The sequence below is a fragment of the Charadrius vociferus genome, unplaced genomic scaffold (genome assembly GCF_000708025.1).
Source record: "Charadrius vociferus isolate BGI_N301 unplaced genomic scaffold, ASM70802v2 scaffold1, whole genome shotgun sequence".
NCBI classification, from domain to species: Eukaryota; Metazoa; Chordata; class Aves; order Charadriiformes; family Charadriidae; genus Charadrius; species Charadrius vociferus.
This window is the reverse complement of record NW_009647680.1, coordinates 2,425,552-2,442,307: the sequence shown is the minus strand read 5'-3', so window position 1 is coordinate 2,442,307 and position 16,756 is coordinate 2,425,552. Positions and strand designations below refer to the sequence as shown.

The following is a 16,756-nucleotide window of genomic DNA, read 5'->3' as shown; positions in this document are numbered from 1 at the left end:
ATGCTGCTGTTCTCTACGTTGTTCCACATGATGTGTTCCTGCTGTCTCTGCTGTAGAGCAGATTAAAACTGCTGGATCAGTAAAAACTTTGACTCTGCATTTCCTGGTTTTCAGATGCTTGTGTTGCTCAGTTTAGCATTGTTGGAAAAGCATGAGATGCTGCAGAATTGCTTTCTGATAACTTTTGCAGTTTAGGATGTGTTTTACGTTGTTTTCTGTGGTGTTTTTTTAAATAGAAAAAAGCCCTAAAACAAACAAAAAATCCCCAAACAAGTTTCTAATTTTAAATAGAAAAAAGCCCTAAAACAAAAAATCCCCAAACTAGTTTCTAAGTGGTGACCGAAAGTCAGCTGCATTTAACATACATATTTGTAGATGATATAACAGCTAAAAAGACGTAGTACTACATAATGCTTTTCACCTAACAACCTCAGTAACGCACCCCTCTCTCTATTTTACAAATGCAGAATTTTCTTCTTATTTAGTCTTTTTTCACCAGGACAAGGCAGAAGACTTTGTTCAGGTTTCCTCAGACTTTGGTACAATTGCATTTGCAATTGTGTTGGATGACAGGTCTGGGTCAGTACCTTGTTTAAGTATTGCAGAATCATAACTTCCTTTCCTGAAATACTACATTGAATGCATTTCCACCTGGGAACAAATGTCTGTTACTCACCTTTTTAGCAAACGTGATTTTGGTGGTTGTTAGAGTTTGCAAACATCTGGATTTTCTACTATATGTGGGTTTTGTTTCTTATAATAAGTTCATGCTCTGATAATGGCAAATTGAATTAACAATTCTGCAGACATGTTAGATTTTTGTTGAGGAAAGAGATTGCATTGTTTGAATGTAGCACAGTATGTCAGTTTGATCTGTGTAAAGAGTAGCTGACTCTGAGCCTTTTCCTAGTTTTCATATCCGTATGGATTTTAATCCTTTTGTCATAGCCCTATGCTGCTGGGAGGGCACAGGGTGAAGAAAAGTTATTTTCTTGGAAAGAGTAACTGGGTGCCATGTACTGCATGGGGTAAATGTTAAGTAATTGAAAGATCAGAGATTATTAGAGCTATGGTTTATTCCTAGTTCTGTATAGAGGGAGAAAGCAAAAGATGTTAACTGTCAGTTTCAGGGGGGAAGAATCTGGGGCTTTGTCTTGCAAATGCATTACTTAAAAAGCAGTGAATTTGAATTGCTTAACTTTACTCTAGATCCTTTGAATTACAGCAAATTACAAGGTCATCTGCATAAGCATGCTTATTTTCTTGAATCAATTTACATAAAGAGCTTATTAAACATAACTATAATCATAATCTGGTGCTCTGTTGCAGTAACAATTGAATAAAATTTCATAAAATGGAGCTAGGGCAGTGTTGTTCATTGCAGGATTACTTAGAATATAAGAAACATTTTCTGAAGATACTCCTATTATTATTACTTTACCCAGTTACAAAAGAAGTGGTTTTACTCTAGATATATTGTCATAATAAAGTTTAATTCTCAAACAGATGGCTTTTAAGAATTGAGACCTTACTTAGTTAGACCAACTGTTAAGTTACTGTTACGGTTTGAGAAACCCACAACAATTTATTGTCGTTTAGACAATTGTTCTGTCACCCGATGACCCCTCCCGACTCGGGAAAGGGAATGGGGGGGGAAAAACAAGGAAACTTGGGAGCTGAAGTATAAACAGATTTAATAGAGTAAGATTAGATAATTAACATTAACAGCACTAAAGAACCAATATTGGTTCTTCTCAATACCAAATTGATCCCAATACCAATACAGAATATGCAAAGATTATACTTGGCCAATACTATCAGTAGGAAGCTCTGCACTCCCAGTAGTGGACAGTAAGTGTGGGACACTGTAAGCGCTACAGCTTCGGGAAGAAGGAAAGGCCTCGGGAGTCCAGCACTAGGGCACAAAGTTCTCAGAATTGCAGCCATCAAGGGAGAGAGTGAACTTTGCAGCAAACTTTCTAATTTATATTGAATGTGTTGTTCATGGTATGAAATAATCCTGGTGGCCAGCTTGGGTCAAGTGCTCAGGTCTTGCACGGCCTCATGCCTGCACCTGGCAAGCTCAAAAAACACTGAGACCTTGAAACCCACACACCATAGCTGGCTATAAAGTAAATAGTCTCACAAATTCAGACACTAGAGTCTTCTAAAAGTGCAGTCTTCCCAAATATTTAAAGAGAAATTAGTCCTGTGTCACTCTAAACCAGGACAGTTACTTAACTGAAGTTAAACTTTGAACACCATTTTATCGACGAGTATCACAGAGTTCTTGTGAGCTTAATTTTTTTTTTTTTTATATGATGTATAAGATTTTTATGTAATGGAAATACAACCTAAAAATGTTACTATATTCTTCTTGAGTATTCATAACGTTTTTAGAGGGTTTTTTTTGTTGGTTTTTTTTGTTGTTTGTTTGTTTTTTTATTTCATAGTACATTGCTGCTCTGGTTTTGCCATATTATAGTATAGAATTATTTACTTTTTTAGGGGAAAAAAAAAGAAAGGGGAGTTACAAACATCTTGGTGGAAGTATGGACGGATTCTTAACTGCAGTGGTTCCACCATGAGTTGTAATAATGTTGCAAGTATTATTTTTTCAACCTAAATTAGTTTTGATGTTAATTAGAAAACTGCAGCCTCCCACATAATTCTCACATCTTCACAGCTTTCGAATAGAATTCTGGAGATTTGATTGATTAAATGTAATTAGTAATTACTCATTTTAGTTTTACTTTTTTGTTTTAATAGTTCAGAAGACAGGTTTAATTGTACATTCTCAAAGTAACACAGTGTCGGTCAAGCAGTCAGTGATCTGGCTAATGAGGTTTAGGCATGGGACTTGTCTGTTTTCAGAGTTGTAATCAGTATCTATGAATGTTTTAGTTAATGTTGATCTGTTACAGTTGCTATGATTTATTGATTAAGAAAGTTACCAGTTTTCAAACAGCATTATGTGCAAATAAAAATGAAATTCTTGATGGCATGCTTTTATGTGTACCTTTTTTTTTTCTTCTTACTAGAATAACGGGTATTTGCTTAAGAACCATAAAATAAGTTACTGAAGTTCTGTTGGTAAGGTTAAAACTATTTGCATATCATAAGATGTTAAAGACTTCACTTTCTACGTGCTTTATCAAGTAGCAAGAGATAATCCATACTGAAATTGTGTATGCCTCATCTTATGTAGAGTTAAGTTTAAGATATTCCTGAGACTTAATGCTACTCTTTGTGTTTGTGTGTTTGTTTATGGTCATGTTAGTTTAAAAATACTCTTTATGGTCATGTTAGTTTTAAACTGCTCAGGCCATGAAACTTCATGTTTTAGTTAATGTGGGTGAGAATCCTTTTTAGGAGAAAGTCTAGCGAAGAGGAAGCTGAGAGAAGATTAATGGAGGAGATGTTAAAAGTACAAAGGCAGGTCCTACAGAATACTTGAGTACCTAACCTGGCTACCTCACTACTGAGAATATCGGGCTGAGCCAAAGAAGAGGGAAGGTCTGGTGGGTCGGGGTTCAAACTCTTTCAGACAGGAGTTGAAATGTGGTAGTGTACCCAAAACTTTTTTTTAAAAAAAAAAACCCAAAACAAAACCAACTTTGTATTAATGAATAGACACTTTTCAGTGAAGTTATGGAAAATGCTCTCTTCTCTGGTAAACTAATAAATTGGACATAACGGGTCCTGAGTTTCGTAAGGGAAGTCTGTCCTTGAGAAGTGTTATTTTGCTGTTAGGTATAATTATATTGTGGTTCTGTGGTTGCCCTACTTTGAGGTGAGTGTGACAGCTGTTGTAAGTGGGATTTGTATTAGTACATTAACCTGAAGTGCTTTTAAATTAAGGTAATGCTTTTAAAACATGAAGGTAGAGCTCTGTGATGAATGTCAATTTGTGTGGAGGAGTTTGCCTTAGGCTGGTAGATGCTCTCAGTTCTTAAGTCCTCTAGATTTGCATTGTGCTGTTGTGATTTGTTAATTATTAAATATATGTAAAGTTTTAAACAATATTTTCAGGAGAGAAATTGGCGGGGTGGCTTTCTTTTAATAGTAACTTAAGTGTACAGGTCACTTATGTTCTGCTTAGTTGCTTTGCTAGAGATACTGTTCACTGATACAGCTGTACTTGTACTTTTTGTCCTAGAATTTTGAAGTGAAAAAGACTCCTGCGGTGAAGCCCTATAGTGCTGACAAGTTTTCTGTTACACGTTATCATATTTCCGAACCTTATGTGGACAGAGAATTGGATGGAGAGCAGGTGATTAAATCCAAGTATTAGTGATACATGCTTCCATTTATCTTTATAATGCATACAGTGTTGGGATAACAGCAATTCAGTTTTCTAGAACTTGTATAAAAATATGGACTTGTATAAAGCAGCTGTTACACCACTTACTAATCAGAGTCTTAGATGGCGAAACTTGCAAGGCCTGTTGTGTGCTCAGTCACTTGTGGGATCACACCTGACAGTCTTACCCATGTGAGCAGACCTCTGCAAGGGGGTGACTTTACAAGAGTGGTGTAACATTAGAACAGCCAAATCTTCTGCTTTGTGGCTTATGCTAAATTAATAGTTGCGGTTGCCCTGCTTGTTTGTCATCCCCTTTTTTAGCTATGTACTCCCAGTCTTTACCTCGTATTTGTGTTCATCCATTCATGCAGTCATTGCATTCAGCTTGCCAAAATGCCAGAAGTTTAATTTGGTGAAAAAAGAATGATGAATAGATTTTTGCCAAATGGGAAAGCTTACTCATGTTTACAGTACACTGAAACAAAGAGCAAAGTCAGAGCAGAAGAAGGGGAGGACCTGGAAAAGCAAGAGATCAAGCAAGAGCTTAGCTTGTAGAGGTGATTTTTTGAACTAAGGTAATGCTGTTGAAAAATGAACCACACAATAGTTTGGTTTATCAGTGATGTGAGACCACAATCTAAGTTCCTGTTCTGGATCAGCCTCTTTTTAGACTAGAAAAACATTCTCAATAAACTTGTTTTTGTGAATGTTTTCTTCAGTGCATTCATGAGGTTTTCATACATGACATTTTAGGTTTTCATACATGACATTTTAGGTTTTCATACATGACATTTTAGGTTTTCATACATGACATTTTAGGTTTTCATACATGACATTTTAGGTTTTCATACATGACATTTTAGGTTTTCATACATGACATTTTAGGTTTTCATACATGACATTTTAGGTTTTCATACATGACATTTTAGGTTTTCATACATGACATTTTAGGTTTTCATACATGACATTTTAGGTTTTCATACATGACATTTTAGGTTTTCATACATGACATTTTAGGTTTTCATACATGACATTTTAGGTTTTCATACATGACATTTGAAGGACTAGGCCTAACCAATAAGAGGAGATGCTATGGTTTGCTTAGCTTTGTCATGGAAAATTCCAAAATGTTACTTTTTGTAGCCTTGCTTATATGCAATAATTTATTTTTTTTTTACTGAAGTATTTTTTATTTTCATGTGTTAATAATTTTTTTCTTATTTAAAAATTGCATTGTTTCTGGTTTCCCAAATGAGAATGAAAACACTTCTGGGTTATTATTTTTTTCCCTTGTTTAAGAGAAAGCCATGAGTACAGAAGTAGTCAGTCTGTAATATTGACTGTATTATTCTCTTCATCTTGTATTGTAGGAAAGATAACCACTCTGCTATAACAAATAAGTCGTACAAACGATTGTCCCTAGGACAGCTTGAAACTAGAACACTTTGACACCTACACTTATGGAATATGTAAATATGCATTTTTTTAAAAAGTAAAAAAATAGTTTGGTCCTCCTTGCAGCCAAGAATTATAAACCTTTAAGGCTGTTCATATGGTATTGAATGTCTTTTTTTTTTTTTTAAAGCACTTTTGCTACAGAATTATTCATTTATTTATCGTTACATATGCTTTAAACTACCACAAAGAACTTCATGGACTAAACTGTTGATTGACTACCAGCTAGATGCTCGGTTAGCTGCTGAAGAAGAAAGGAAGCGTTTGGAGGAACTGCACAGAGAGGCAGAGAGGGAGAGAAGAGAGCAGCTTGAAAAGGCACATCTCAGAGGAAGTCATGCCTTGAAGAAGGTCCATTTGGCTCAGGTAGGTGAAGTAGTTGTGCCTGGTTTTAATGTCAAAATGACCAGTGTTAAGTAAGTTGTAGGTAGCTGACTAGTTAAAGAATTAGAGTTAGAGGAGTAAAATTGATGCACTAAATGGAGTTTTCAGAATGCGTTTAAAAAACATTAAACTCTTTGCTTATTTTTGGCTGTCTGGAAGGAGGAAGAATGAAAGCCCACAGATTAAGACCAACATTTAGAAGAACATCCTTTAATTTTTGTTATCTTAATGTTTGACCAGCTATTAATCAAGTGGTGGTAATCAAGATGAACTTTTTTTTAATAGGGGATGAGCTCTACTTTTTCATATCGGCTTTAATTGGAGTTGATTATTTTGTGCTTCAGGGGGGAAGATTAGTTTATGATTAATAAGGCAACATTTTATTTTTTTATTTTTGGTAAACTTTTCAAAGTTGTTACTAAAGACTGAGGCGCTGCCAGCGTGTAAGTCTGGAAATAATGGAATTGTTTCCTTTAAGAAGTAAAAGGTGAACTATTGAGAAAGGTCTTTATACCTAGAGGTATGCTCTGAAATTTGATTCATTGTCTGTTACCTTCACAAGTATTTTCGGATGCTAGAAATAGCAAAAGCTTCCTGTTTTTTTTTAGTTGAGATATGACTGGCCCTGAATGAGTAACCTAACTAAAATGAGACACTGTGAAAATACTATTGATGCTCCTTAAGTTAACGGGGGGGAGGGAGGGGGGGAAACAACCAAACTTCAAATAAAGCTTTTTTTTCAATAGCTTCCATATATAATTGTAGTGTACCAAGAGTATTTAGTTCATATCTTAAAAAGCAGCAATTGCTGAAGTATATGCTAACAAAAGTAGTTTACCAAAGGAAGTATTCATTTACCTTGTAAAACAGAAGACAAATTCTGTTGAGGAGAGTTGGCCTACAGGTATACAGTCTGATCCTTTATTTAACATTAAATCTTCTAGGTAGTATCGATGACTCTTGTATTTAAAGGTCAGATACAGCTTTCTCCTGAGGAAGCACCTTCTCTCTAGAATAAAATTAACTTTAAACATTAAGGATTAAGCAAACTTCACGGTAACCAAATGGGAGTATTTTATAAGTCCTGACATATGGCTGTCTGAACATGAATACTAAATGTTTGTTATCCCTTCTTTATACTTGAAGGATAGGGAAAGGCTACTGAAAGAACTTGAGCAAATGCAGAATATGGATCGGATGCGCAGAAGACAGATTGTAGCGCAGATGCCACCTCAGATTTTTGTGCCTGCATACAAACGCATGGAAATAAAAGAAGAATGGCAGAGAGAACTGGAGTTTGCATTTGAAGATATGTACAGTGAAGACAGGAGTAAGTAATTAGTTGTACATTCTTGAACCTGGTAGCCCAGTAGAGGAGAGGCTGCTGCATCTGCCTGTTCCCAGGTCCAGCCAGTAACAAGGCTGTGTGTGTATTCACAGTAGGCACACATGAACAGGCTTCACAGAAGACACAGCACTCGTATTAAACACAAGCAGTGCAAGTGCCTTCATCCTGTTCACTGCTCTGGCTGATCAGGATGAAGGCCTGTTAGTGGGATATATGTCTGTGTGTACTGTGTGGATCCCTCCAGCCGTTGGTCTTGGACACTCAATCTACCCAGTAGTTGTCCCCTGTGTCCCAGGTCTCCATCCTTTACACTATGGATTCCCCAGTGACAGGTCTTAGACACCCAGTCTACCCAGTAATTCATCCTGCACCCTGTGGCCTCGCATGTCCGCATATGCACTTGTATGCTCAAATACATGCTATGGATCACTCAGTAAGTGGCTTTAGACACTCACTCTGGCTAGCAGCTGGACCTCGATCCTTAGTCTCCCCAGTTGCTGGCTCCTGGGCATGTGAACCCCCAAGGCCTGTTGCTCCGCTCCAGTTGTTGCTACACAGACCTGGTTGGGTATGTGAACGTATGCACAGACATGCACACGCTACGAATCCCTGTGGTCACTGACATTAAATACTCAGTCTACCCAGTAGCTGACCCTGGATCCTCTTGTCTGCATTTGTCTCCAAGATGTATGCATGTGTGCTGGCAGGTTTCTTAGCTGACCTTGAGACCCCATGGTCTTCCCTGTAGCTGGCTCGGATGCTTGGATCTGCTAATCCTTCCATTAGCCAACTTGCAGATGCCCTGGCCTCTCCATTATCTAGCCCAGTCTTACAGCTGCTTGATACCTAGCTCCTAAGCCTCTTACTGTTCTTGCTGTCTAGTCTGGCTTGTGACTTGCTAGCCACTGCGTGCTGATAGTCATACCCGCATAATATGCACTCATTCTGGTCTCTGCAGTTGGCAGCACTCTGGACACAAGTGCTGCTGTGACTTTGGTCCCCACTCCAGTTCCACGTCCTCACATATCCATACACACACACACAAAATAAGAGGGCTCCTTACCCAGGAAGCAGCTAGAAATGACATTTAGTGAGAAGATGGGACAGACTGTCAGGCACTGTGTGTGGCCAGACAAGTGTACTGACTGGCCCCTTTTCTCCCCTTATTCATATATTTTTCTTCACACTTGTTCCTCCCCAGGCTAACTTAATCCTTTCTTTTCTCTGCCTTTGGTTCTTCCCCTAAATATCTATGAGCATACAATCCCAAAATGGTCTTCCCATGTGTCCCACACCCTTTGTAGTCAGTAACCTCCTCAGTTGGTAAGGTGATCCTGGGAGAAGGGTTGACTCATCTTCTAGGATTTCACACCTGGACCATGTGATGAGTCACTCTCCTGTGACAGCCCTGTGAGCAGCCAGGTCAGGATGCATCTTTTCCTTGATGAAGTTACTGGGATCCTCCTTTGTGTACTTGTTCCTGTGTGCTGCTTTTTGTGTGAAGATGAGCCTTTTACCACATATTTATTCTGGAAGGCATAGCATATCCTAGTGGGAAACCCTGTAGAATTTCTGAATTAATAGATGGCTAATGATCTGAACCATTTTGAATCTTCTATTTTGGAAAAAAAAAAAAGTCGGAATAAATCTGTTGTGAAACAAGCTATTGATATTTCAACTTCTTAACGATTTGTATGATGAGTGTAGTCTTGTGATGATGTTTGCTTTTTATTCCAATTGGTCATTTTATGTGGTTGTGTTCTTTTAATTAGAAATGAAAGAAGACCTGATTTTGCAGTTTGAGCCACAACCTTTGCCAGCCCCTTCTGAGAGATCTCAAGATAATGATCTTGATATCTCTTTGGAGCAAGAATCTGCTTGTGACACTCAACCAGAATCTGCTTGTGATACTCAACAAGAATCAGGACAGATGATAGATGAGGAGGTCCCCAATGAATCAGAAAGTAAAGCTTTTAAACTTTACATTTATCTTAAACTAAATCTCTTCTCCTATAAACCCAAAAAGTTTAATATAGCCAATAGATATTTTAGTTAATACTAAAGGTAATTTGAAATACCGAAATTCCTTAATGCCTCTGACGTATTTTAGTATCAAGTGGTTTATGATGTTTATCATGGATGATAATACTCTAATGATTATGAATTTAAAAGTGAAAATGTGACTTCTTTTTCTAATATACTTCAGTTCATTAGTATCCTGAGAATAATTTTCAGTTGTTGTAAGAACTACACTGTTAATAGCCATAATTATTCCTTTATAATTAGTGTAAATTATGGGATGATGCTGGTATGTGAACGTAAATATTTTTCATTTTGTGTTTTGAAATATTTGAAAGTTAAAGCTTGACTTTGTATGAAAGTCTACTTATTGTAGGTCCTTTATGTTCAGGTTTGTGATTGAGTTTCTCCACGTTGTGAGTAGGCTGCAACAGTTGTGTCTCTGTATGTACTCTTCGCTTGTGACATAATGTGATGTGGACAAGAAATGTGTTAGTGAACTTTGCTGCTTGGTTAAGCATTTCTGCTGCATCTCTTTGCTGGCGCAGTCTGTTTTTTGGTCTGTGATACATTGTTGCCAGCGCTGATACAAAGCAGGCAGGCGGGGGGAGAGCAGTGCTTATTTTTGCAACAGTACAGTCTAGGAGTAGTCTGACTGTGGAACACTACACCTAGCTTAGCCGTCCTTTTATAGCATGGAGAGACAAATTACTGCTTCTCTCTTGCAGGTAAGAGAAAATATTGTTAAGCTTTTAAAACTTAGTAATATACCTGAGATACTTGTCCAACTGTGTAAGCAATTAAAAACCACAAAAAAGAGGGTTTTTTAGTTTTATGATGTGAAGATATTCATTACCCAGAACTCTTGACAGTATGTATTCTTTATAGATCATGAAGAAGCAAAAACTCACCAACCTCAGTCAAAACTTGCCTTAAAGAAATTGCTGAACAAGATTAGAAACCAAAAAGAGGAGTGGACATCAAAAAGTGAGAAAGATATTCAAAGTGAAATTGATACGATTGAATCAGGCACAATTGCTAGTGAAGAGAGACCATTATGTGATTTAGAACTTAAATACAAGCAACAGAAAAATACAGTATGTGAAGCTAAAGGTACGTAATAAATACTTGCATCAAAATTTGTTGTGTAGGAGCAAAAAGACTTATAAGGGTAGACTGTAACAAAACTCTTTAATGAATTTTCAGTAGTGGTGTTTTGTCATGTTGCCAGAAGGTACAATTCTCCTGTCTTTGCCCACAGTGCATTCTGGATTTGTTAAACCACAAATAGGAGAGGTTTTTGCTCTGATGTCCAACTTGCCCATTAAGATCTTGTGAAGGAAAGATGTCCAAAATACCTTTGTATCTTTTAAATCTCACCCAAATTGTTGCCACACTTTGTTGCCATGCTTTAATAGGTGTTTGCCTCCAGGAGTAGAATTCTCTGTGCATAATTGGGCATTGAAGTTATGTACCTATTGAACTGTAAAAGCCAGATGCTTCAGAGATTCACAGCTAGAAATGCAGAAGACAAGCATGAGCTGTTGTGTGGGGATACCTTATTGCGGCCTTCCAGTACCTAACGGGGGCCTACAGGAAAGCTGGGGAAGGACTTTTTACAAGGGCATGTAGTGATAGGACGAGGGGGAATGGCTTCAAGGTGGAAGAGGGGAGATATAGGTTACACATTAGGAAGAAATTTTTCACTCTGAAGGTGGTGAGGCACCGGAATAGGTTGCCCAGAAAAGTTTTTGAGGTCCCATTCCTGGAGGTGTCCAATGCCAGGTTGGATGGGGCTTTGAGCAGCCTGGTCTAGTGGGAGGTGTCCCTGCCCATGGCAGGGGGGTTGGAACTCAATGATCTTGAAGGTCCCTTCCAACCTAAACCATTCTATGATGTGTCTGAAATCATGGGGTGGGTTTTTTTTTCTACTTCTAGGCAGCATTCTGAAAAGCCTCTATGTAAAACTAGAGTTTATAGCAGTTAGATGTTCTGGTAGTTTTGGTACTCAAATAATTTTGGCATTACTTCCCATTTCTATCCTTCATGTTCTTTCGGTTATGCTAGCGCTGAAGTTGGTGAACTTATACTTCAGAAATCCCACTCAGCGTACTAAAGTGATCAAGTTGTGGTGGTTGTTTTTTGGGGTTGTTTTTTTTTTTGCTTTCATAGGGTGTTTGGGTTTTTTAAACAAGATTAGGTGATTTAGTTCAATCGTGTACATGGATACAGTAGCATAATGCCGGGGGATTAGAGAATGCAGCATGAGTGAAAACATGCCTCTGGGGAAAACTTGTTTCTATTTGAAACTGGTAGTACAGGATGAAGACTTACTTTTTTGTGCACTAGCCAAATGTTAGATCATCTGCCCAGAGAGTGCCAGTTTTAGACCCTCTTTGTTCCGAGAGGTTAATGTGTGGCTCTTTATTCCTCAGGATGATCTTGCTATTGGGCTACCGAGTAATCTTGGTAGGAGCAAACTTCAGTCCCATTGGAGCTGGGCCATTACTGTATGTTCAATAAAGACACATGATAAGGGCCATTAAAAGCTTAAATAATACAAAAAACCTTATGGAGACAGAGTAGTGGGATGGAGATGGTAATCTTTTCAAGAGCAGTTTATGCATTGTGTTTAGAGAGGTTGGGGAACTGTAAAGGAAGATGTAAAGACTATCCAAGGCTCTTTCTAATTGCAGTTATAGTTAAAATACATGTCTATTTCAGACTCTGTGAAAAAGTTGGAAAATACAGTTGCAGCTGAAAATTCAGTTCTAATTCACCCTCAAGAACAAGCAGCGAAAATTAGAATGGAAGAGGAGAGAAAAAAGTGGGTAAGTGTGTGTGTACTTATTCCTATTTCGGTCATGGTGCGGAAAAAAGTGATTTGCAGAAGACTTTAAAATGCTTCAGGTTATACAGCAGCTACAGACCTTTTCAACATGCTTGTAATACTTAAATAAACTTTACTGTAGTATTTTCTATACTTGGCCTCTGTGTATTAACTTTTTAAAAATAACTGAGCTTTAGCAGGAATTTAGAATAGAGTGGAAAACCCCAGTTTCTTGAAGTCTAACGAGTGCTATAGGCAAGCGATGCCACCCTGTGATTAAATGAGAATCCCAATTGTAGATTAGTACCTTTGCTTTAAGGAGGATGTAGTCAACAATACACAACTCCAAAAGCTTTACTAAACCTGTGTAATAATATAGGGGGGTCTGTGGGATTGTGCTTAGAGTGACAGGAAAAGCTTACAAACCTGGAGTGTTTTGGTTTGGTGTTTGGTATTTTTTTAATTAACAATGAAACAAATGTAGAAAGTTTTTTCTGTCTATGGGAATGCTGCATTTATTATATTTAGAAAATAATAACTTTTGGTATTATTTTATGTATTGTGCATATGCTTCATTATCTTTTTATTTTTATTGTTTCCTTAGAGACCTACCAGCTATTATGTGGTGGTTTATCAGTTTTTAAAAAAAAAAAAAAATTTGAAATTCGGGTCTTGGTGCAGCCTTAAATTGTGAAGTTAAAGTTCAGAAATTCAGGAAGCAAAAATTTGACAAAATAGTATTTGTTTGGTTTGGTGGGGGGGTAGGCAAGCAGCAGGTCTTCTGCAAAAGTGTGTTTACTTTCTTTAACGTTTATTTTCTCCCACTTTGCACCTGCCCGTGTGTATGTATTGCCATGTCTGCATTAACTGTTCTCAGGTCTAATTTTTTGTTGGGTTGCTTTTCCTGACATCCCCATTCAGACTGCCTCATTAAAAGCTGTTGTCGACTTTATCTTTGCCAGTACTTTGAAATTTTTCTTTGCTTCCATTCTAAAAGTATATATGCTGTTGCTACACATGGATCTAAGTGATTTGTAGCTGATAGGTACATGGAAAGAGAATAAAAATAAACAAACCACTTCAGAGGTTTATGGAGCACTCCTAAAGTGGTTATACATTAGCTATTTCAGAAGTCTTGTAAGGCTTGAATTAACATTTGAATGTGTTAAACTCTTGATGAAAAGCTCTATAAAATGCGAAGTAGGTTTCTGAATTCAGTTTAAGAAAAGGACTTCTTTTGCAGTCTCTGAAAAATGATAATGTATCTCGAATGGTTAGATTCTGATTTTATCTGTTCTGTTAATTTGAGAACAGATAATAGTACAATAGTAGATGGATTCAGGGGCTATTAGAAACATCTAGCCAGTAAAACAAAATTATTCTTGTAAACTTTGGAACTATTTTTAGAGGCCTCTTACAATTCAGAAATGCCTGTCACAGGCAATGAAATTTGGGCTGTAAGATGGAACCAAGTTTTGTGCATGGTGGTGTGTGTCAGAGGTCTTTTGATTTCTTTGTCTATCAGTTCTTGAGATTCACCCTCATTTTTCTTCTCAATAGAGTGAGCAAATAGAGCAACAGAAACAGGAACAGCTGGCCTTGCTTAAACAACTTGAAGAAGAGAGAACACGTTTGGAGGCTGATTTTCGGAAGATCCAAATGCAAACCTGTTTGGAGGAGGCTAAGAAAAAAAAAGAGGAGGAAGAGCAAGGTCAGCTGGTACAAAGCCACAGTGTTCCTTCTACAGATCAGCAGAACAGAGTGGAACATGAGGTGAAGATTTGTAGAAAATTGTGTTTAGTTTTTTAATTATCCTAATTATAAAAACGAAGAGCACCATTTGCCAATTTTAAATTATGTCAATCAAGACAATTTTTATTTCTTAGGCTATGAGTCAGATGTCCATACGTATAAAAGCTTCCTTTTGTCTAATGTAGAACCTTGTATTTCATGATGTCACTGGACTTTGAATATTGGATTGTCTTTGCATAGTCCCAGAGACAGAATGTCTGTTTAAAATACCTGTTACTAAAATCTAATTAGAGTCATATAATGATTATATGTGTACCCTTATACTTTTTCCAGAAGGAGAAAAAAACTTAGGGGGAAAAAAAGCCAAAAAATACCCCCCACCTCTACATTTTTGCTATCTAAATCTCAAACAGCTACTTAAAGGAGAGCAATTTATTGAGGATGCTGAAGGAAAGCAATATTTTTTAAAAATCCTGAACCATTTGCACACCCTGTACACTTCTGAGAATCCGATTGCGTTGAAAACACAGCTCTGTTGGATCATTGCTCACTGAGTTAGCTACTGGGTTACTGAGCTACTGGTTAGCTCTTTGAGCTAAGCTGGTGTAAGCACCATTAATTTTGACGGTGTATGCTCAACTTGCCAAGGGCGACTGTAGCTGTGGGCCATCTGTTCCAGAAACTGCTTTAGCTTCATTGCCTCAGGCTGAAATCTCACAGATTTCAAATGGTGGTAGAAGAAAGAACATACAGTTTAAGGTTGTTGCTTTAATAGTTCTCTGTGAGTTATTTGTATATGTGCACTTAAAATGATTTTATTTTGATTAGGCTGGAAATACTACTGTATCAGAAACCAGGAGTCCTAGACAAGACAGCCATTTACAGATGATTCGTAATTATCAGCAACGTCTTCTACAGCAAAATAGGTAAATTCCTTTATGAAGTGGAAGTCTGAGTTGCTTGTTTCAAAACAATTGAAATTGCTTTGATTACTGAAATTGATGTTTATCTTTGCACCACTCTGGAATGATTCATATTTTCTTTCTGTTTAGGCTGCACAAACAGACCATTGAAGAAGCTAGAAAGCATCTACAGGAGTATCAGAATAAATTGAAGCAAAGACACTTGTCTACTTCTGCAACGCCTCCAAGCTCCGTGGAAACAAAATCAATTAATTTAAAGCCTGTCTCAGAACCACTTCTGCAGAGGCAAGGAGTGCAACCAACACAATACCAGTCATCTGAACAAGTTCAGGCACAAGAGTATACACAGTCGCTACCTGTGTTTTCAGGAACATTGCATATGTTGGAAAAACCATCTTCACAGAAACCTGAAGAGCAAATGCATAACGTTTGTCCTGGCAGACACGTGCAGTTTTTAGAAGGATCAAAATTGAAGTGTGGAGAGTTTTGCTTGCAGTGTGGCTGTCCTTCACAGGAACAAGTGGGAATGTTGGAAACCTCCAATAATCACGTCAGAGAACCATCTCGGTTCCAGTTACCATCAGGGTTAGTCATGAAAGATGTCACTGCAGTAAGAACACAACCGGAAGCACGTGTACAACACGTTAGATTTGTTTTGCCTGCAGAAGATTCCTCTGAGACTTTCGAAATGGTGCACTTTAAAGAGTCATCTCAGAAGATGTCTAACCATCAAACAGAGACAGAAGCTGGAGAAGAGCCTCCACTTGAGACATCCCTCCTGCCAGCAAGACAGGGATCTCATAGAGTTCAGGCAGCCTCAGTCAATAATTTGGTATATCGGCAGGCATCTGCAGAGAACACCATCAAAACAAGCCTTGAACAACCCCTCAGTCTTTCTGAACCTGTGACTTTACATCCTGAAGAAACTAAGGCCCAGGGTGTTGAGGAATTCTTGATATCAAAACCAGGAAATGCATCCTTATTAAATTACTCGGGTATACTGAATTTAAGGGACAGTGTGTTGGCCTCATCAGAAAGCATCCAAGCTCAGCAGAAGTGTTTGAAAGAATTGCAAGAGCAATTAGATGCACAGAGAGAAGCTCTTCTTTCTAGACAGAAAATACAAGAACAGCTACTCTTACAGAAGCAAGATAAATTGAAGGAACAGATGCAGAGACAGCATGAGGCTTTGAAAGAAATTCTGAACAAGCAGGTAAGCTTTATAAATGCTTTGCATGGTGACTTACCTCGTAGGTGATCAAACGCAAGAGTGAATTCTACCAATTAGCAAAGTATCCCATGGAGTGTTGATAGATTTAGGTGATTTACCATAATGAAAATTTTAATTAGGACCTCTGATTTGTGATCAGTAGTTCTTTTCGGTAAGCCCCAAGAGCACAGTTTTGTTCAGTCTAACAGAAATAGCATGAACTTCTGTGCTTGATCTCTGAACCAAGACGTGAGACCCCACCTGGAATATTGCATCCACTCTGGAGCCCCCAACGTAAGACGGATATGGACCTGTTTGAGCAGGTCCAGAGGAGGGCCACAAAGATTATCAGAGGTCTGGAGCACCTCTCCTATGAGGACAGGCTGAGAGTTGGGGTTATTCAGCCTGGAGAAGAGAAGGCTCAGGGGAGACCTTATAGCAGCCTTCCAGTATCTGGAGCGGGGCCTACAAGAAAGCTGGAGAGGGACTTTTTACAAGGGCATGTAGTGATAGGGTGAGGGTTAACGTC

The 16,756-nt window shown here is 38.0% G+C and overlaps 1 protein-coding gene across 1 annotated transcript in view; it reads left to right on the top strand.

Moving 5' to 3' along the window:
- Nucleotides 1-16,756, top strand: part of CEP295 (centrosomal protein 295kDa) — a 43,575-nt gene that overhangs the window by 5,006 nt on the left and 21,813 nt on the right. The window contains exons 5-13 of the mRNA XM_009881242.1: nucleotides 4,160-4,273; nucleotides 5,987-6,127; nucleotides 7,292-7,475; nucleotides 9,266-9,457; nucleotides 10,401-10,625; nucleotides 12,237-12,343; nucleotides 13,903-14,115; nucleotides 14,923-15,020; nucleotides 15,147-16,230. Coding sequence (XP_009879544.1) covers nucleotides 4,160-4,273; nucleotides 5,987-6,127; nucleotides 7,292-7,475; nucleotides 9,266-9,457; nucleotides 10,401-10,625; nucleotides 12,237-12,343; nucleotides 13,903-14,115; nucleotides 14,923-15,020; nucleotides 15,147-16,230 — 2,358 coding nt within the window. The remainder of the gene's footprint in view (nucleotides 1-4,159; nucleotides 4,274-5,986; nucleotides 6,128-7,291; nucleotides 7,476-9,265; nucleotides 9,458-10,400; nucleotides 10,626-12,236; nucleotides 12,344-13,902; nucleotides 14,116-14,922; nucleotides 15,021-15,146; nucleotides 16,231-16,756) is intronic.